General features: G+C 34.7%; 1 protein-coding gene across 1 annotated transcript in view; it reads left to right on the top strand.

Annotated features, from left to right (window-relative positions):
• Positions 1–6396: 6396 nt before the first annotated feature.
• Positions 6397–23787, top strand: part of gad1a (glutamate decarboxylase 1a) — a 44410-nt gene continuing 27019 nt past the window's right edge. The window contains exons 1-6 of the mRNA XM_056465325.1: positions 6397–6603; positions 8158–8342; positions 10559–10618; positions 14686–14838; positions 18017–18259; positions 19516–19606. Coding sequence (XP_056321300.1) covers positions 8255–8342; positions 10559–10618; positions 14686–14838; positions 18017–18259; positions 19516–19606 — 635 coding nt within the window. The 5' untranslated portion in view covers positions 6397–6603; positions 8158–8254. The remainder of the gene's footprint in view (positions 6604–8157; positions 8343–10558; positions 10619–14685; positions 14839–18016; positions 18260–19515; positions 19607–23787) is intronic.

Genomic DNA, 23787 nt, shown 5'->3' with positions numbered 1-23787 from the left:
TTTTTTATTAGTGATCTACAACAAAAAAAAAGCAAACTAAGATGTAAACGAATCAGATTTAAAAAAAAAAATGTAAACAATGTCATTCAAAAGAGAGGACTATGTATATAGGTAAACAAGTCAAGCCAAAAACTAGTGTAAATCTATTATAAATGAGATTATTATTTACTGTAATAAGTACATTATTAAATGATAAAGAATTTTGTATTAGTTCATATACAGAAACGCTTTCTAGTTATTTTTAAATATTATTAAATAAATTAGGAAGTTACCCAAAATGACAACTATATTTACCTTCGGCCCACTAGCCTTAATCAAGGTTGGTTTTTGACCCTTCATAAGAAAAAGTTTGGCCACCCCTGGTTTAGACTATAAACTAGTAGCTTAATACCTGCCTTAATATATAGTCTGTTTATTAGTACTTATAAAGTACATATTCAGCATGATTATTCTACATCCCTTATCCTACCTAATACCTAAATCTACCTGCCTTAATAACTATTAATAAGCAGTAAATTATGACTTTTTCTAGGCTAAAGCCATTGTTATTGGGTTGTTAATGGCAGAATTGTTCCTTAAAGTAAAGTGTGACCCAACATTGTTATCTATAAATGCATTTTATGGATTTAAAAATAGTATTTTGCATTAAAAAGTGTGCTGTCTTCTGATCAACAGGCTAAAGCAATGGTTAGCCAGTCAGAATTTAGAGCCTTGACTTTTATAATTCAAACTTTAATTGTTTTAATTGTAAATATTAGTAAAATGTGGTGAAATTGAAGAAATCACACAAGTTACCCAGTGAAAATCAACCATTAAACATGTTGTTATTGCGTTTATAACATGAACAATCAGTGAACAATACATTTATTACAGAATTTATTCGTCTTTTGGTAACTTTTAATTTACATAACGCATTAGTAAATGTTAAACTGTGGTTAATAAATGCTGCACAAATTGTTTATTAGCGTAATTAATACATGATCTAATATTAAACAGCAGCCCATCATTGTAAAGTGTTACCAAAATAGCTTCATGTATTTATATATTGCGACATTAATTACATCTATTAATTAATTCTATCACTAAATAATCTTAAAGCTACAAATTTAGCAATAACATCATCACTGGGTTTATGATTTTCACTTAAAAACTGAGTTCTTGTCTCAATAATTACGCCTACAAATGATCATAAAGTATAGAATAGGATACAGCCTATAAATCAATAAATAAGTATGTTTATATTTATATTTTGCTCGACATTTATTTGATGTACGGGTTTTACATTCGTGATGGCTTAATTTGCATGCAGAAAGCTGCCACTAGTTCCTAAATGTGTTTAGCGTACAGCAGCTAATATTCCAGCGCCATCTTGTGTCGACGTGTATGTTGGAGATTAAATTAATTCAGTCAAAAATGAAAATTATGTCATCTTAAATTCACCCTTTGTTTGTTCCAATCCTGTTTGAGATTCTTTCTTCTGATTGACACAAAGGAGGAAACTGAAGAATGTTGGCGGGGAAAAAAGCTATTGACTTCCATAGTATGTTTGTCGCGTTTTCTTTCTATTTATTTTGCAGGGACAATGTACATTATGACATGGTATGCTATGCTAACTTTTTCGGTAGTACTTTGGTAATCAATGGGCTTCGGTGAATCAAATTTATGAATGTATTTAATTCAATAATAAAATATATGTCCTAAGTTTTCAGTGTTTTGGTGGATATTTAGTGACTATTTTAGAGGTTACTGTAGGTCGAACTAAACCAATTATGTGTCTAATGTGTCTTTTTCTAGGCTACATGCAGATATAAACACCTATTTTACAAGAAAAATGTTTTGAGAATACTTAAGATGTCTATAGGTGCCAGTTTCAGACTGTTGAACGATATTTTCCAAGCATTGATTGATGCGATTATGCATGCACAATGGTATGTACCATTATGGGGGGGTCAACTTTTTCGGTAGTAGTTTGGTTATCAGTGGCCTTCAGTGAATCAAATTTATAAATATTTTAAATTACATGTAACTTATTCATAAAATATATACGTTTCCAATGTTTTGGGGGATATTTAGTCCCTATTTTAGAGGTTACTGTAGGTTAAACTATACCAATTATGTGTCTAATGTGTATTTTTCTAGGCTACATGCAGATATAAACAACTATCTTACAGGAAACGTGTTTTGTGAATACTTGAGATGTCTATCTGAGCTCTAGAACTGCCAGTTTCAGACTGTTGAACCATATTTTTCCCAGCATTGATTGATGCGTGATTATGCATTCACAATGGTATGAACGATTATTGGTAGGTCAAAATAGGCATATCTGTATTATTCATTTTTAATTATTAATATTTAAGGTATAGATCAGAGATCAGAGAAAGCTATTTCTTACTATTAAAGAACTGACCCCCATACATCTTGTTGTAATGTCCTTCAGGAGCGATCACACGCTAATTAGGGAGGTCAATCCCCCCCAAACCCTTCTGTAATTCGCACCCAGCATATAATATTACACCATCCTAAATGCCTGCTTTTTTCCCAATGGTCTTCAGAATATCTTGTTTTGTGATCAACAGAGGAAAGAAACTCATAAAACTTTAACGTTTGAGTGTGTGTAAATGGCATCCCTTTTAAAAGTCACTGTTTCTTCTCTAGCCTTGAAATATCATAGCTTTTACTCTCTATTTATCTATGTTAAGCTTCCTGATACAGTATACGTTGTAAATCGCTATAGAAAGATGAATTGAATTGAATTGAATCACACGAATAGTTTATTGAGGCGGTTCATTCCGCTGTGTCGACCCTTGATAAATAAGGGACTAAGCCGAAGAAAAATGAAAAAATGCGTGCTGCACAACACGAAACACTAAACTAGTCATCTGAAGAATAGGAACCTTAAACAGAAAATGGTTCTATACATGAGGTTTAATGTTTTTACTTTTAAAGAACACATCTCTTTTATCAGTGAACCGCGGAGGTTTGATGAATGCTTGGTGTGTTTTTTAGCTGGAGATCCTCGCAGAGGGAGCTGTCCAGTGCTGAAACACTGTCCGACATGTCATATTAAACTAGAATCTATCTATTTTGATGAATTCAGTCGTTTCAAGTCACTCAAAGGACATTTAGGCGGAAATAATGTTTAAAATAACTCTATCGGCTTAATCTGAAACGGGAAGGAGCACCGCATATGGCAAGCCGTTTTGACATTTAATGAATAGCCCGTACTAGTATCTATTTCCATGTTACGAGTGCTTATTTTTTCAGATAATATATGTTCCATTAAGTACTATTACTTATTCATTAGTAGTGCTTATTAAATACATACTGGTACCAATTCCTTATACACTGTAAAAATTAGTAATTTTAGGGTTTATTTCCAGCAGCTGGGGTGCCAGGAAAAAAGTAAAATAACAGCTGTTAAATTACAGAAATTTACCATAAATAATGGACATTGAATTACAGTAATTTACCATAAATAATGGACATTAAATTACAGTAATTTACCATAAATAATGAACATTAAATTACAGTAATTTACCATAAATAATGGACATTAAATTACAGAAATTTACCATAAATAATGGACATTGAATTACAGTAATTTACCATAAATAATGGACATTAAATTACAGAAATTTACCATAAATAATGGACATTAAATTACAGAAATTTACCATAAATAATGGACATTAAATTACAGAAATTTACCATAAATATTGGACATTGAATTACAGTAATTTACCATAAATAATGGACATTAAATTACAGTAATTTACCATAAATAATGGACATTAAATTACAGTAATTTACCATAAATAATGGACATTAAATTACAGTAATTTACCATAAATAATGGACATTAAATTACAGTAATTTACCATAAATAATGGACATTGAATTACAGAAATTTACCATAAATAATGGACATTGAATTACAGAAATTTACCATAAATAATGGACATTGAATTACAGTAATTTACCATAAATAATGGACATTAAATTACAGAAATTTACCATAAATAATGGACATTGAATTACAGTAATTTACCATAAATAATGGACATTGAATTACAGAAATTTACCATAAATAATGGACATTGAATTACAGTAATTTACCATAAATAATGGACATTGAATTACAGAAATTTACCATAAATAATGGACATTGAATTACAGTAATTTACCATAAATAATGGACATTGAATTACAGAAATTTACCATAAATAATGGAAATTGAATTACAGAAATTTACCATAAATAATGGACATTGAATTACAGAAATTTACCATAAATAATGGACATTGAATTACAGTAATTTACCATAAATAATGGACATTAAATTACAGAAATTTACCATAAATAATGGACATTGAATTACAGTAATTTACCATAAATAATGGACATTGAATTACAGAAATTTACCATAAATAATGGACATTGAATTACAGTAATTTACCATAAATAATGGACATTAAATTACAGAAATTTACCATAAATAATGGACATTAAATTACAGTAATTTACCATAAATAATGGACATTAAATTACAGAAATTTACCATAAATAATGGACATTGAATTACAGTAATTTACCATAAATAATGGACATTAAATTACAGAAATTTACCATAAATAATGGACATTGAATTACAGTAATTTACCATAAATAATGGACATTAAATTACAGTAATTTACCATAAATAATGGACATTAAATTACAGTAATTTACCATAAATAATGGACATTAAATTACAGCAATTTACCATAAATAATGGACATTAAATTACAGTAATTTACCATAAATAATGGACATTAAATCACAGCAATTTACCATAAATAATGGACATTAAATTACAGAAATCTACCATAAATAATGGACATTAAATTACAGAAATTTACCATAAATAATGGACATTAAATTACAGTAATTTACCATAAATAATGGACATTAAATTACAGCAATTTACCATAAATAATGGACATTAAATTACAGTAATTTACCATAAATAATGGACATTAAATTACAGTAATTTACCATAAATAATGGACATGAAATTACACAAATTTACCAAAAATAATGGACATTAAATTACAGTAATTTACCATAAATAATGGACATTAAATTACAGTAATTTACCATAAATAATGGACATTAAATTACAGTAATTTACCATAAATAATGGACATTAAATTACAGTAATTTACCATAAATAATGGACATTAAATTACAGTAATTTACCATAAATAATGGACATGAAATTACACAAATTTACCATAAATAATGGACATGAAATTACACAAATTTACCATAAATAATGGACATTAAATTACAGTAATTTACCATAAATAATGGACATTAAATTACAGAAATTTACCATAAATAATGGACATTAAATTACAGTAATTTACCATAAATAATGGACATTAAATTACAGTAATTTACCATAAATAATGGACATGAAATTACACAAATTTACCATAAATAATGGACATTAAATTACAGAAATTTGCCATTAATAATGGACAATAAATTACAGAAATTTCCTTAATTTTTAATTTCTGGTAAATTTCTGTAATTCAACCAGCTATTTTACAGTAAATTTCTGTAATTTAACGGCCATTATTTTACTTATTCTTAATAAACCGTAAAATTACTGATTTTTTTACAGTGTAGTCAAAACTGAATAGTTGATAACTCAATGACAGATCCCATATAAATCAATGGAAATTTTGACATTTGTTACTAGTAACAACAGAATAGTTACTAGTCACTATTAAAATAAGTACTAGTATCTAATAAATAAGAACTAGTATCTATAAGCACCAGTACTTAATGGAAAAGATACTAGCATCTAAAAAATAACTATGCTAGTGATATGAACATGTACTCGTGTGTGCACAAGGTTTACTATTAGGCTACATTAATTGAACGCTTGCTGCCACCATGTGGAATTTTCTAATAACAACACTCTAAACTGCTTTAATGTCCACATTTTAGGATGTAAAACTTCTCAGACTTTTCTTTTCAAGGTTAAGACGCATCGTCTTCCCGTTTACATAACGATCTAACACCCAATACGCATCTCACTAATGCATATTCTGGATGAATTCACGAACAAGGCCTAACATTTTGTGTTCTGCGAGCTCATCTGTGCCTGATATCTCAAGGTCAGGGTGACACAGATAGTCCTCTCACTGGCTCTGGAGCAGCGTGTAATGTGTTGCGTTGTGTCAAACTTATAAAGTGTTTGCTCGCCATTTGCTTCCTCCTTTAAAGGCACAAAGTCCTGCGGGATTGCGCCAGAGCTGTCGATCTGCTGGAGCTGAAGCTTCTGGAGAGACGAGGAGAGATGTTGTGGGGAGCTCAGAGGACCACCAGCCGTGCGTCATGCGCATGTAGAGTCCAGTAAAAAAAGAGAAAGGAGGCGATTTATGCTTTGAGCAGCAGCAAACCGGAAAGGTCATCGCAATCCGTCAGTCAAAACAAAATTTTGGCCAGTTATTTGTGCTTTTGAAGGAGTAAAGGTGAATCTGACGTCGAGGAAATTTAGTTGCTTTTGGAGATTTGGGGATACTACTGTTGCGCTCTCGATTCTTTCACAAGGTGAGCCGATTTATATTGATTTTTAGATATCTCCGTTAATACTGTGAATTAAAGCTGGGACTGTTAGTCTAACAGGTGCTTGTCAGTAAAAGCTGCAGAGTATGCTATTCGGTAAAACGGGATCATAGCTTATGTCTGGGGGTGTATTAAAAAATGTATTGCTTACTTGAATCCGATGATACTAATCTATAAGTACTACTGCATACTGATGTGAAATCAGGTTTCTATTCATCTTTTTAACAGCCACCAATAGGCATTCATATGTCACCAGAATTGAGAAATCAATGTGCAGCATTTCTTAATCAATACGTACACGCGCGGGCTGTGTTAATCAAGAAAATTTATGATTCCTTGTCGACAGGGGCAACAATAGCCACCGGTTGTGTGAATGAAAAATAACTTTAAGAACCTCGTTTCAGATCGCGAGCATCATTTTAATGCAGACGTCGTAAAAACATTTGATGTGTATCCGACTGATCTTTGTCTTAACTGGCTTATTTTATGTGTGGAAGTTCCTATTAGGCTTTTACTATTATTAATCATTCATTCATTCGGCGTAGTCCCTGATTTATTAGTGGTGGACACCACGGAATGAACCGACAACTACTCTGGCATATGTTTTACGCAGCGGATGCCTTTCCAGCCGCAACCCAGCACTGGGAAAATTGTTATTATTATTATTGACCATTTTATTGTCATCGCCATCAGTGTTAAATTCGGAAATGTTGTAGACAAATCTGTAGACAGATCAGAAAAGGTTTTAATTTAAATCACATTGACTTAAAATATCAATTTTTGCTGATATTTATTGAGGGTTTTTTTCAGGGTGCTGCTTTGCTCTAATCTTATATTCTTAATTCCCCACCAAAAGAGTTTTTTCTGATCTTACAAACCCCCAAAACGAGAAATATATAGAGCTCAGCATAAATTAATTAGCCTACTTTATAGTCAAAATAATATAGATTTTTAATGAAATGGCTAATTAGCAGACCATTACCCATGCATGTCCTCAGCATAGTCTAGCCTACTTTATAATCAAAATATTATGATTTATTATTATCATTAATGAAATAGCTAATTTCTCAAAGTAAAATATGTGTTTAAAGAGGAAAAAAGTTTTAGTTTTTTACCCAGACATTTAAATATATATATATATATATATATATATATATATATATATATATATATATATATATATATATATATATATATATATATATTAGAGCAGTAATCACAATACCGTGAAACCGTGATATTTTTTCATACCGTCAGAATCTTTTACTGACCCATGCCTTTACATTAACATGCAGGTCTTCAGCTAGCCTATTTTACAGTATAAATAGCATGATTTTTTTTTTAAAATGAAATAGTTAATCAACACATTTACAGTCTTAATAATATGCTTCTTAAAAATTAAACTAGCTAACTAACATACTATAAACCATACATGTCTTTAGCATAGACTAGCCTACATTACAGTCTGAATAATATGATTTTTAAATAGCTATTGCAACCATGTCTTCATGCTGAACCTCCCCTGTCTCTCCCCCTCAGCCATCCTGAATATTGTCGTCTGCTAAAACAGGAGCAGTTTTCTCTGTAAGTGACAGACTGCGCGCTTTCTGGATTGAGGACTCAAACACTGGAGGTGATGGCGGCGTCTGCACCCTCCTCCTCCTCCTCCTCTTCTGGCGGCGTTCCGGATCCCAACTCGACAAATTTACAGCCACCTTCCTCAAGTAGGTCCATCACCGATAAACCGCTATTTCACTCCGGCTATTTGCTTTGTGGCCGGCGTCGTTAATCTTGTCGGTGAGGCGGGAAAACGGCGCCGTTCAGGACCAACAAATCACCGCAGCAACAGCAGCAAATCCCGCGAGCAGAGGTGATGATTTTGGCCTTTAAACACACCTGCTCACTGGCAATTAGTGAAGACGGACGAGCAGCCGCCTCTGATCTGTCTTTATATATGTTTTCAGGTCATTTTTTGTCTTGCTAGATGCACGGTAAACAGGAAACGCTGTCACGCGAGATTAGGATAATTAAAATGTTTTCATTATTAGGCTACTATTAGCATATTTACGATTAATATTTAAATTATTAGCATATAGACTTATTTGATATCTATTATAGCTTTAAAATTTTATACATCTACTCATTTTCCTTGGGCTTATTTACTGATTTATCAGTGGTCGCCACAGCGGAAGGATCCGCCAACTATTCTGGCATATGTTTTTAACACAGCATCCTGTGAAATTAAATGTTGTTAGCCAATTAATTAATGTTATTATTAGTTTTATTCATTACTATTATGCTTTAACATGTTTATATATACATTTTATTATTGTTGTTGTTCATATTTCTTTTTGTTTATATGCATTCATTCATTTTCCTTCGGCTTAGTCCCCTATTTATCAATGATCGCCACTGTGGAATGAACCGACATCTACTCTGACATGTTTTTTTAGCACAGCAGATGCCCTTCCAACCACATCCCAACACTGTGAAATTAAATATTGTTGTTAGCCTATTTATTATTGTTATTATTTATTTTATTCATTACTATTTTATTATGTTTATATTTTATATCATTGTTGTTCTTATTTCTTATTGTTAATATTCATTCATACATTTTCCTTTGGCTTAGTCTGCTATTTATCAGTGGTCGCCACAGCGGAATGAACCACCAACTACTCTAGCATGTGTTTTTTTTTTTACAAAGTGGAAGCCCTTTCTTCCGTAACCCAGCACTGGGAAATGAAGTATCGTTGCTAGCCTATTTATTACTGTTATTACTTATTGTATTCATTACTATTATACTTTAATATGTTTATATTTTTATATTATTGTTGTTCTTATTTATTATTAGTATCGTCATCTGTTTTATTTAATAGTTTTTTTCTGTATTATTTAAGCTATTTATTTAACCTATTATATATTGTCGCATATTCATGTATTTGCCGTCTCGTTTTAAATAAAAAAGGCCTGTCTGTAGAAATGTGCAATTATAGCCTATTAAGTGTAGCTATAATTGTAGGCACTCTAAACAGCCTCTAATGGCTCTCTGCTCGCTTCACTGTCCTTCTTTCTGATTGGGAGACACGCAGCTCTGTTTATTAATTTTATCATAAGCGGAACAGAAACATGCTTTTCCGAAATTAGTCACGGCATATTGCGACGTTGTGTATATCTGCAGGGCAAATAAGCTCTCCTTCACCATCACTGTATTCTTTTTAATGCATGTATTCATTAGCAGATTATAGATATAACAGCCTGCTTTTTAATTTATTTTATGTTTCACCTTTTTAATATGACATTTTATCGCCGTTAAAAGCAAAATAAACTGTAATTAATTATATTTTATTCATTAAAAATTATATCTATATTATATAATATCTTTTCTTTCAATTTTGCTTTGAACAGATATATATAAACATTTGTGCAAATCAAATTTAGAAATAATCCCATCATATTTCAAACAGCTATTAATTGCATGACTTAATGCCGCATTTGGCTGTATTTTAAGCAATTATCAATTTACATCACACAGTCTACTAAACGTAAATCAGAATTAGGCTACAGCTGTGATGCGAAAGGATTTAATGCACCTCGGATAAACGGGAGAAGTCATTTTCTTGGAGAAGAATGAATGGCAGGGGTTGCTGAAGCTGGGCTGAGGTCTGGCCCGACAGAGATAATGAGCTGGTAAATGGTGCTGAACGCGTATAATAGCGCCGCTGAGGGTTTGGGCCGCAGGGGTGGCACCGAATGACCTCATGTGGCCCACAGTGACGCTTACATTCATTTCATATTAGCAGCATAAAGGATGGCGCATTTACCGCTTGGGTGCACTTAGGAAGAGCGCTTCAATTGTACCGCTTTTGTGGATGTAGGCGGAGACCATATAATTGTGGTTTTATTTGCCAAGATCACTTTGGTCGTTTTCTCCCTGTAGACTACGACTGGAGTGGAGTCGCTCATGGATGTACAAGGAAACTTGGAATGAAGATATGTGGTGAGTTGACGCCTCTATAAACAAAGGGATAGTTCACCAAAAATAAATAAATAAATGAATAAATGAATAAATAAATAAATAAATAAATAAATAAAAATGTGTGCACCCTCAAGTGATTCCAAATTTTGTATGAGTTTCTTCGGTTGAACATTAAGGAATAAAGTTAATAGCATGTAACCATTGACTTCTTTAGTAGGAAATGTCGAAACTTTCGTCAAATACTCAGGTATAAATAAACGCACGTGTCTTTATTAGTATAATTAGTCCAATTTTGGTCTATTCATAGCTAGACACTTGTCATATTTTAATAACAGCCCACATTTAGCCTCGTTTTAGCAAGGACATCCATGCTAGTCGTCTACTAGATGTCTATTAAACACAAAAAAAGATTGGCGGGATACTTTTCAAAAACAAAAGAATATAAGAAGCGTTCACATGCAAAAACCCTAACACAATCTGAAATGTTGTTCTAAAATGAGCATTTTTCTCAGGATCCTATGTTTGTGTTCGGTTATTTCACTTTAAAGGCAATGCAAAAACATATTATTTGCTATAAAAGTCGATTTACTAAACATACACACAGGAGCTTGAGAAAAATGTGCGCTTTAGGAGAAATTTTAGAGGTTTTGCATCTGAACTCTTCATATCATCTTTTGTTTTTGAAAGAAAAAAATATGCCACCAATAAATTTTTGTGTTCAATAGACATAATAGACGTCTAGCATTGATACCTTGGCTAAAACGGGGCTAAATTTGGGCTGTCAGTGAAATATATAATACAGTTCTAATTAAGAATAGACCAAAATTAGACTAAAGACACGTGTAATTATTTGTTACTGTGTATTTGATGAAACGACCGGCTAAAGACGTTGCATCATGAAATTACTAAATTACCAATATATTACGTAACTGTTACTTCGTGTGTTAGCTAGGTTGTCTATATTTGGGCTTTTCTTATAGGGCTTATATGTATATTTTCACTGATAGCCTATTTATCCTTGTTTTAGCTACTTATAGACGTCTATTAGACATCTTTTAGACGTCGATGATTATTGGGAAACTCATAAAGGTTTGAATGGGTTAGTAAATGATGACAGAATGTTTATTTTTGGATGAACTCCCCCTTTAAGTAAATAAGATGTTAATTAAGCTTGAAATATTTTTTTAAGTATTTTTAAAAATGTATTAAAACTGTTGTGTTCAATATTAATTGTTTTATAATGAGCATATGTATCCTGTAGCGCCCCCTTCTGGTGGTTTAAGATAGGCACCAGTTGGCAGTCAAGCGCTTCATGGCAATTACCTCTATTATTCACCCATGAATAGAACAGGGGGCTGAAAATGCGTTTCTTTTTTACGACAGATTTAAAAGGAGTTGACTCGTGCTGAAATGATGAAGTGCATTAAACAACACACCGAAAAGGGGGGGGGGGGGACACACATTCAGAGAATTTGCTGAATCCTGCATTAACTAGTTGTTTGATTTAAAAATAAAATCCAATAGAAAAGGTTAGAGTATTTGAGTTTACTGTAGATAAAATAAAGAATAGCTTTATGATTGTCCTGTGTAGCAGTTACCATCAGGTAAAGAGGTGAGCAGATAAATCTGTATGCGTCCCAGGAGAATTTGTGCTCAATGGAAATCTATTAAATGACAATCCGTCAGTCAGGCCTCTGTTTTGCCGAGATAACACAAGTCGCCTTTACATAACGCTTTACTGATAAGAGCCGCTCTCCAAATAAATGGTCCTCCGTGATGAATTAGCGAGTCGTGCTAAATCGGTTTATGGTTGTGTTGCTTTCATTAGATAGCACAGATGAACGCAAATATAAATTGGCAAAATATAAATAAGACTGACTATAAAATGACAATGCGTTTTACCAATGGGAAAAAAGGGTTATATTTCAAAAAAGGTTCACTTGACATTTGAAATGTGTCTTCCGTGGAAAGAGGAGAGCATCGCTTCAATGATCCCATATGAATTTAAAGAAGATGAAGAGGAGGACAATAAGGAAACGGCAGATTAGAGTAGAATAGAATAGAATAGAATAGAGTAGAATAAAATAGATTAGATGCGGCTTGAAGAGCATCCCCCGAATAACACATTTTCCAGGGTAATTGGCGGTTCATTCCGCTGTGGCGACACATGCTTATTTAAGGACAAATAAACCAGAGGAAAGTGAGTGACTGGGATTAGACTACTGCTTTAGCATAGAATAGAGCAGAATAGAACATGCCAGAATAGAATAGAATAGAATAGAATAGAATAGAATAGAATAGATGTGGCTGGAAGGGCCATAAAACATATGTAAGAGTAGTTGGCAGTTCATTCCGCTGTGGTGACACCTGAAAAATCAAGGACTAATAAGCCAAAGGAAAGTGAGTGATTGGAAATAGACTACAGCTTTAGCATAGAATAGAATAGAATAGAATAGAATAGAATAGAATAGAATAGAATAGACACGGATAAAGGCATCCACAGTATAAAACGTATGCTAAAAAATTAGCAGTTCATTCCGCTGTGACGACACCTGATATATCAAGGACTAATAAGCCAAAGGAATGTGAGTAATTGGGAATAGACTACTGCCAAGTTTAGCATAGAATAGAATAGAATAGAATAGAATAGAATAGAATAGAATAGAATAGAATAGAATAGAATAGAATAGATGCGGCTATCCACAGCATAAAACAGATACCAGAAAATTGGTGGTTCATTCCGTTGTGACGACAGCTAATAAATCAAGAATTAATAAGCCAAAGGAAAGTGAGTGATTAAGACTAGACTAATGCCAAGTTTAGCATAGAATAAAACAGAGCAGAATAGAATAGAATAGAATAGAATAGAATAGAATAGAATAGAATAGAATAGAATAGATGTGCCTGGAATGGCCATAAAACATACCAGAGTATTTGATGGGTCATTCTACTGTGGCAACACCTGCTAAAGACTAATAAGCCAAAGGAAAGTGAGTGAGTAAGAATAGACTATTGCAGAGTTTAGCTTAGAATAAAATAAAATATAACATGCTAGAATAGAATAGAATAGAATAGAATAGAATAGAATAGAATAGAATAGAATAGAATAGAATAGATGCGGCTATCCACAGCATAAAGCGTATGCCAGAAAAATTGACAGTTTATTCCATTGTGGCGACTCCTAATAAATCAAAGACCAATAAGCCAAAGGAAAGTTAATGAGTGAGAATAAACTACCGCCAAGTTTAGCTTAGAATAAAATAGAACATGAATAGAATAGAATAGAATAGAATAGAATAGAATAGAATAGAATAGATACAGCTATCCACAGCATAAAACATATGCCAGAAAAAGTAGCGGTTCATCCGCTGTGGCGACACCTGATAAATCAAGGACTAATAAACCACAGGAAAGTGAGTAATTGGGAATAGACTACTGCTTTAGCATAGAATAGAATAGAATAGAATAGAATAAAATAGAATAGAATAGATATGGCTGGAAGGGCGATTAAAACATATGCCAGAGTAATTGGTGGTTCATTTCACTGTGGTGACACCTGCTAAATCAAGGACTAATAAGCCAAAGGAAAGTAAGTAAGTGAAAATAGACTACTGCCGAGTTTAGCGTAGAATAGAATAGAATAGAATAGAATAGAATAGAATAGAATAGAATAGAATAATCTTCGGTGTCGTCCAGGCGGGAAGATTTTCCTCATCTATCTTTTATTGTTGTTTTAAAACTAACGCGCTGTAGCAATCTACAAAAATAAACGCTATAAGATATTAAACATTAGACTACGGCATAGCATTAGCATCGAGCAAGTGCTCACGTCCGGCTCTCCTGAGGTGATGATGATGAAGGTTCAGTGGGCATTTACAGTCCTCCTAAATCACTGTAACTCTGATGTCATCAGCGACGACCTCCCCCAGATAACCTGTGTCATAAAAACACACACGGGTCGGACTGTATAACATCTCCACTGCCCTGAAGAGAGAAGTTCACAGACTATTCAGACAGTGCTCCATTATTAGCTGCGATGTTCGGAAAGGGTGGCTCATTTTCGCCCGCTTCTCTGTGTAATGATTTAGGGTTTTTGCAGAAGAACAATAATGTTGACGACAAGGGTCGAATTGTCGGGTTGTTTAACGACCAGCAGCCCAGGAGTATTTTAACCCGGGACAACGAGCGAGACTCCCGCTTCAGACGCACAGAGACGGACTTCTCCAATCTGTATGCAAGAGGTGAGTAATGATTTACAGCAGATGCTTGATATAGACAACTGTTTCTGTTCTTCTCTAAAATAAATCTTCTGATCACTTAAAAAAGTTAACATTGTAAACATATAATATAGAAATAATTTAGAATATCGTAGGGTGCTACTGCAAAAAATGAAAGCTTCCACACAATTCATTCATGTTGTCCAAACACAAATCGATTAAGTTTACTCAATTGTTTTTATACTATCTTAAGAGGATTGAACATAAAACAAATAAGTTGTCCCAAAAAAATCTTAAGCACTTTGATCAAGCTGTGAAAAAGAAAACATTTTGAGGGTATTTGAAGTCAGAATTATTAGCCCCTCTGAATTATTAGCCCATCTTTCCCGATCCCAAGGTTTTTTCCCCCACTGTCTGTTTTACTGAGAGATTTTTTTCTACAATTTTTTAAATCATAATAGTTTTAATAACTCATTTCTAATCATTTATTTTATCTTCGCCATGACGACATTAAATAATATTTAACTAGATACTTTTCAAGACACTTCTGTACAGCTTAAATTGACATTTAAAGGCTTAACTAGTTTAATTAGGTTAACTAGGCAGGTTAGGGTAATTAGGCAAGTTATTGTATAATTAATTTGTTCTGTTGGAAATAAAAAATAGCTTAAAGGGGCTAATAATTTGACCTAAAAATGGTGTTTAAAAATTAAAAACTGCTTTTATTCTAGCCGAAATAAAACAAATAAGACTTTCTCCAGAAGAAAAAATATTATCGGACATACTGTGAAAATTTCCATTCTCTGTTTAACATCATTTGGGAAATATTTAAAAAAGAAAAATAAATTAAAAGGGGGGCTAATAATTCTGACTTCAGCTGTATGTGTTTAATAAGTAATTAATTGTGCTTTAAAGTAAATAAAAAAGAAAGGTTAGAAAATTTAAATCCATGTTTTAAGCAGTAGCCTAAAGCTGATTGTGTTACATCTGGATGAACAAACTTATTATTGTTTTTATTTTATTATTCTTTAATAGTTTATGTGAAATGGGTGAGATTTTTCATTCACACACTGAATTTATACAAAATATTTGTTCACTTACTGATACTGATCATTAGTCTTGCCTGTATTAAACATAATTAGGTTTCTGCCTAATTATTACTTAATTATCTTTCTGCCAGACAAAAATTCACCTATAGCGCATATGTTTGCACTTGTGGGGGAAACCGGACCAAACCCACGCCAACACAGGGAGAACATGCAAACTCCACACAGAAACACCAACTAGCACAGCTGGGACTTGAACCAGCGACCTTCTTGCCGTGAGGCAACATCGCTACCCACTGTGCCACAGCGTTGCCCCTGCGTGTATATCAATTAAGAAAAATAAATATAAGCATATGAATATCTACTTACTAATTTAACTTTACACTTTTGTCAGATACAGTAGGTTCAGGTAGTGCCTCTGTCCTTCTGGGCTTCAGCAAAATTCAGCATCATAAGCAAAATGACCAGCTTGTGTCATATAACATATATCGACCAACCACTGGGGCTGTCAAGGATGAATTTCAAGCGCAATCAATCATTTTAAACAGAGACATGATGAATTGTTTAAAGAAATTAAAATGTTAAGTTCAGGGAACTTAAAATATTAATTAAAAGTTATTTGCTGCTTTATGAGTAAGTGAAACACACCTGTTTATGGTTTGATGACAAAACTTGGTATTTTAAGTAAAGTCAAATTATATTAACTTAATATCTTTAGGGTGACATGGTGGCGCAGTGGGTAGCATGTTCGCTTCACAGCAGGTAGGTTGCTGGTTCGAGCCTCAGCTGGGTCAGTTGGCATTTCTGTGTGGAGTTTGCATGTTGTTCCTGTGCATTTCCTCCGGGTGCTCCGGCAGTGTTTGGCAAGCTACTTGAAAAATGTAGTAAGCTAAACTATTAGCTACTCTACTTAAATAGTAGCTTAACTACACTAAAAGCTACACCCTGGGAATTGTAGCAAGCTAAGCTAAAAGCTACATAGCAAAAGTAGCTTAGCTACATCTAAGCCATTTTTACAATTTTCAGTTTTAAATCGAAGCAACTTAAATCCAAGTCAATCATATCTTAGTGATCAATAAATCTGTCAATGAAACATGAGGCATAATAGTTCAATTCAGTTATTTACTGTGAATAATACACTGTAGTAAACAGAAACACATTATAGTATATAACAGCTAAAACAAAAAATCCAATAAAACCTGGTGTTTTTAAAATACTCTAGTAATGTATAGTAAAGGGAAATATTTTGGAAAAAGCATTTTAGTATATATATATATCAAGAAGTACATATTACGATGCAATAATTGAATCTTTGATTTAATCTATATATATATATATATATATATATATATATATATATATATATATATATATATATATATATATATATATATATATATATATATACTCCTCTACCTCAGTCATCTTTCCATCGAGCAAGTTTCACCAGAGGTGGCAGTAACGCACCAAAAACTTTGTTGTCGAACACCGTAAAACAGGAGGAAGAAGAACTTGTCATTCTCGCCATCATATGGATTTACTTTCATCAGCTAGACACCGGCCTCACAGCTCCGTGAATGTCTGTGCCGTCACTTATTGATCCGCGATCAGTAAATGTAGCTTGTGTGGACGCTACTGCGCTATTTGACAGATAAAATAGCTTCGCTACTGAAAAGCTATTTGATTTAGAAAGTAACGACGCTACCACCACGCTACTGAGAAATGTAGTTAAGCTAGTAGCGTCACTATTTGTAACGACGCTACTGCCCAACACTGTGCTCCGGTTTCTCCCACAAGTCCAAATACATGTGCTACAGGTGAATTGGGTATGCTAAAATTGACCATAGTGTGTATGAGCGTGTGGGTGTTTCCCAGTGATGGGTTGCGGCTGGAAGGGCATCCGCTGCTTAAAACATATGCTGGAAAAGTTGGCGGTTCATTCCGCTGTGGCGACCCCAGATTAATAAAGGGAATAAGCCAAAAAGAAAAGGAATGAATGACATCTTTAGTAATGACAACAGCAGGGTTTACAGTGTAAGTTGTCCCCCAAAAAACTCAATAATTACGTTGTTTCAGCTCATGTGGAATAAGTAGCTTGAACAAACAGCAGACATAATGTTTTAAAGTGATTGACTGAGAAAACCTCATGCTCACAGATCTGCTTCCTGCTAAAAATGGCGAGGAGTACACCATGCAGTTCCTGCTGGACGTGGTGGAGATCCTCACAAACTATGTGCGCAAGACCTTCGACAGATCCACCAAAGTGCTGGACTTCCACCATCCACACCAGCTGTTGGAGGGCATGGAGGGCTTCAACCTGGAGCTGTGTGACCAACCCGAGAGTCTGGAGCAGATTCTGGTGGACTGCAGGGACACTCTGAAATACGGGGTCCGGACAGGTGATGATGAAGTCCATTCGCACTGTAAAAAAAAATAAAGTTGACAACTTAAGGTACAAATTAAATCAAAACTAACCATGTTGATTTTGTTAGCCCACATTGCTAGTTTTGTAGTGAACAATTCATCAGCGCATGTTATTAAGAAAGAAATTAAATCTCAAAATGCACTTCCTGTTTTAGTTAAAATTCCCAGATTAGGTCTGTCTGAGGCAATACTAGTATACTTAACCATGCCCCCCCCCCCCCACCCCCAAGTATCCGTTTTGACAACAAAACAAAAAGTGAGGAGGAGTCTTTCACGTTGTAGTAACTCTTCCCAAAAATACTGATTCATCTGACCACCGTACACAGTTCCACCATGTGATGGTTTATCCCAGATGCCTCAGAGCCCAGAGAAGTCAACGGCGCTTCTGGACACTGTTAACACAGGGCTTCCTTTTGGTACAGTACAGTTTCCACTGGCATGTGTGGATGTTTCTACCTATTGTAGTACTTGACAAAGGTTTGCCAAAGTAGTCCTGAGCCCATGTGGTGATATCGTTTATAGATGAATGAGAATTCTTGATGCAGCGCCCCCTGAGGGATCGGAGACCACGGTAGTTCAGGTTAGGCTGACACCCTTGTCCTTTAAACGCTGAAATTCCTCCAGATTCCTTGAATCTTTTAATGATGTTCTGCACTGTTGAAGGTGAAATATCCAAATGTCTTCCTATCTTTCTTTGAGGAACATTGTTTTTAAACATGTCAATCATTTTCTCACGAATTTGTCGGCAAACTGGCGAGGTGTTTTCAGTTAAATTCTGTTTGAGGTATTGGGTGTGGCTAACATACTTAACCACGCCCCTCCACCTGTAAAAGCTATGACAACAAACAGAAATGGTGAGCAGGAGGAGTCTGTTAGGTTGTAATAACTCTCCCCAAACCCTTTTCCCAATCTTTCTGAATGAAATGCCTACTTTACTACATCCAATCAGCTCGCAGAAGAAAAAACAAGCCACGCCCACTCTTTTCTCATTTAATATTCTTTCTCTGTATCACGATACGAAAAGAGTATGGTAACTTGCTGTAGAGCTTTTTGAGTCCACTTAAATCAAGTCAATTGCAATAATTGTTGAGTCAACTCAAAAAAAAACTGTACAGCGAGTTATCTTACATTTTTGAGTTGAGTCAATTTTTTTTACAGTAAATGTTTTACGAGAATTAGTTTATGATAAGAGTCTTATTTGATTTCCTCCTTTATTTTTCTCCAAATGCAGGTCACCCAAGGTTTTTTAACCAGCTGTCTTCAGGACTAGACATCATCGGTTTAGCTGGAGAATGGTTGACCTCCACTGCCAACACCAACATGTGAGTTACGCCTTCCCTCCATACAGTTTTGTTGAAGGAATTAACGCATTTTATAGTATATGTATAGTTAGATCACCGCTCCAGTATGTTAGTTATGTATAGGTTTAAAGTAGCTTATACATAGATCCAGTGGTGTGTTCATATTTATGATTATGTCTGCGAGACATGACATGTTGTTTCACTTTATATCCATACATGTAGAGGAATGGGGCGGCATGGTGGCTCAGTGGTTAGCACTGTTGCCTCACAACAAGAAGGTTGCTGAGTCCTGGCTTGGCCAGTTGGTGTTTCTATGTGGAGTTTGCATGTTCTCCCTGTGTTGGTGTGGGTTTCCTCTGGCTGCTCCGGTTTCCCCCACAGTCCAAACACATGCGCTATAGGTGAATTGGGTTCACTAAATTGGTCGTAGTGTATGTGTGTGAATGAGAGTGTATGGGTGTTTTCCAGTACTGGGTTGCAACTGGAAGGGCATCCGCTGTGTAAAACATATGCTGGAATAGTTGACGAAGGGGCATCCCCTGATAAATAAGGGACTAAGCTGAAAAGAAAATGAATGAATGTCCCTTTAATGCAGCATTCATTTACGAAGAATCTAAACACAAACTTAAACTAAGCCTGAGTCTAGTGTTGCTCTGTTAACTGAAGGCTGGTATTAATATGCTGTGATTGGCATTTAACTGTGCTTTCCTGCTCAGATTAACACATATGAGCTCCAGTGAAATGTGACTGAGTGTTTTGAGACAGACTGCAGATGGACACGGCCAGAATGAAGAGTAACACCTCATTGGTCAAAGCTAATTTATAGCTAATTTATAGCTCTAGTGCCAGCTGAGACTCGGACACAGCTCCACCCCCATCCATCCATTCATCTGTCCATCTCACCATCCATCCACTCTTATAGCCAGGCTTTCTGTACTCTCAAATAAATGCGGGGTTATTTCAACACAATTTTGGGTACAATATGGAGAAACCCAACCACTGGGTTCATTTTGAAAATAAAATGAGGGCACAGCCATTGGAATCTTTTTGGCTCAAGACTTCCACTCTCATTCACTTCCATTGAGTTTTAGACGTTGAAAATTGTGCTTTATGCTGCTTGATGTTGCAAACTGATATTTTCTTATTATATCATTCTATTTTTTATGTAAATTTGTAAACACACTTGTTTGTTGACCAAGCAGTTGACCATTGTTTGCCATATATTATTGCTAGTCATTTATCCCATAGGTGACTGAATCGAAAGTTCTGAAACAATCAGAAAAAAAAGAGAAACACATCGCAGAATAAAAGTCAATCGGAGCAAGTTTAACCGAATTGTTTTACCCAATTTGCATTGAAATAACCCAGCATTTTTAGAGTGTATTAAGCATTTGACATTTTATGTTAAAAAAATGCTGTAATAAATAATCATACACTGTAAAAAATGTAAATTAGCATAGTTTTTCATAGTTTATTTATGCTTTTGAATCGTTTTATAGGGCCTTGATCTTTCGTCCAACAACTTTTTACCCTAAAAAGTATGAAAAGGGGCTTTTATGAACATTTTTAATAGTTTAAAGTGATATATTGTCTTGGTTGGGTTTATTACATTGTGTTATTTTACATATTTATTTTTCTACATATTATTTCTATATATATCATTATTATATATATTATTTTTTATACATTATATTATTATTTCAAACTACACTGTGAAACCCAAAACGTTAAGGTAACTCAAACCATTTGAGGAAACTGATTGCAACAAACCATTTAAGTTAAAAAACTAACCCTAATGAGTACTGTGAACTTAATCCATTTGAGTAAACTAAGCAATTTGAGCACAGTAAACCCAATAGATGAAGAGAACTCAAACCAACTGAGTACTGTAAAACCCTATAAGTTAAGGCAACTCAAACCGTTTGAAGAAACCGATTGCAACAAACCATTTGAGAACTGTGAACTTACTCCATTTGTTGAAGTGATGAGTTATTTAATTAACTCATTACCTTCAAGACTTTTTTAAAACTCTTTTCAAATGAGTAGAATTAACTTTCAGTAAATTTTCATTTTGTCATTAATGCAGTACTAATTAGGGCAATTTGACCCCTTATTCTAAAGTGAAAGTGAAATCCACATTAATTATGGTGCTTATTAAGAGATATTCAAGTCTATTGACTAGAACAAGCCAATAATTAAGGCTAAAACATCATTAATACAGTACTAATAAAGGCAATTTGACCCCTTTTTCTAAAGTGAAAGTGAAATCCACATTAATTATGGCTCTTATTAAGAGATATTCAAGTGTATTGATTAGAACAAGCTAATAATTAAAACTAAAACATCATTAATACAGTACTAATAAATGCAATTTGACCCCTTATTCTAAAGTGAAAGTGAAATCCACATTAAATATGGTGCTTATTAAGAGATATTCAAGTCTATTGACTAGAACAAGCTAATAATTAAGGCTAAAACATCATTAATACACTTTTTCAATGAACCTTGTAAACATAATAACCAAGCCTTTGTTGTTCATTTAGAGGCCTTAGAAATGTAGAGTGCTCAACATATATGCGTACACCCCATATTGAAAATGAATATTTTTATCCATTTTGCAGTCAATGTTGGGCATATATTTTGTTGCAATTGAACAAAAAAGATGTATTAAATGGATATATTTATTAAAATAACATTCTAGTCAGCGAACATGTTTAGAAATAGAAAGATAACCCATTTAAATGCATGCACAATATTGGGAAAAAATTCAAAACTACAAAATTTCAACCAAATTTTATGAATTTTTTGTTTGCCTTTTTCATTTTTTAATTTAATACATTTTCCCCTAATGTATAAACTTGAGTGTACTCATTTTGGACCGTTATCATAAGTTATTTTGTTAGATTAGCTCCAGATTTGGCTTTAGTACTGAATAATCTAATATATATGCACAAATATAATAGTGTGCAGCTTCCGTTAGAAAGTATTAATGTAAATGAGAGATTTGTGAGCGGTGTACTCATACATGTTAAGCTCTTTCTGTATCAAATCAGATACAGTAGGTTTCATATGACTATAAAGTTATGTAAGAAACACTAAAACCCACCCTTTAAAGATTATACTGTTATGAAGCGGACAGGAGACAGAGGTAAGGAAACGTTAGGGTGTTTATTAAATGACAACAAGGAGCACATGAAGGATAGCCAGGAGGATCAGGAATGATGTTGGGGTCTTTTCCTCCGTGGCTGGGTAACAGGAATACACGAGGATGGACAGCACACACCAGATACAGCTGACAGAGGATGACACAGACTTGGAAGGACTGGAAGACAGGACGATTCGGGTGGACCAGGAAGACTAGGAGGAATACAAAGAGAACAGGTAAGTAAAGCGTTTGTTTTAGCTGAGGATGACTACGCTGAGTGGTCGCTCAGTTGTCCGCTTTCGTCGAGACGAGCCCGGACAATGAGCGACTGGAGTGCTGTGCTTTTATCTGGTGCTCGTGAATGTGATGCAGCTGTGTGCTCATTAGAAGTCAGGTGATGGTGATCTTCGTGAGTGGGGATCGTGAGAGCCTGACCAATCCGTGACAGTACCCCCCCCTCCCCAGGGCCCGCTCCTGAGGGCCGACACCTCCGACGCCGTGGTGGTCTCCCTCTGCCTCTAGGCGCTGGGAACTCAGGGTGGCTCTCATGAAACTCCACCATGAGACTAGGATCGAGAATATCAGCTCTGGGAACCCATGTCCTTTCTTCGGGGCCGTACCCTTCCCAGTCCACCAGGTACTCCAACTGGCCACCACGACGTCGGGAACGCAAGATCTCCTTCACTGCGTAGACGGCTCCTTCTTCTAGGAGCAGTGGAGGAGGGGGTTCCTCTTCGTGGTCAGGCTCTGTGGAGGGAAGAACAGGATCGTGATAGGGTTTCAGGAGTGATACGTGGAATGTAGGGTGAATACGGTAGTGAGAGGGTAATTGTAGTTTGTAGGTGACGGGGTTAACCTGTTCCACGATGGTGAAGGGACCAACAAATCGGGGACTTAACTTGCGAGAGGGCAGTCGCATGCGTATGTCCCGGGTGGATAGCCACACCTTTTGTCCGGGTGTGTATCTGGGTTCTTCAGACCTTCTTCTATCGGCGGTTACCTTGCTTCGACGGACTGCCCTCTGCAGATGTTGATGAGCCTCGTCCCAGACTCTCTC

This window comes from Danio aesculapii, chromosome 9 (genome assembly GCF_903798145.1).
Source record: "Danio aesculapii chromosome 9, fDanAes4.1, whole genome shotgun sequence".
In the NCBI taxonomy this organism is placed as follows: domain Eukaryota; kingdom Metazoa; phylum Chordata; class Actinopteri; order Cypriniformes; family Danionidae; genus Danio; species Danio aesculapii.
This window is presented reverse-complemented; position numbering and strand designations above follow the sequence as displayed.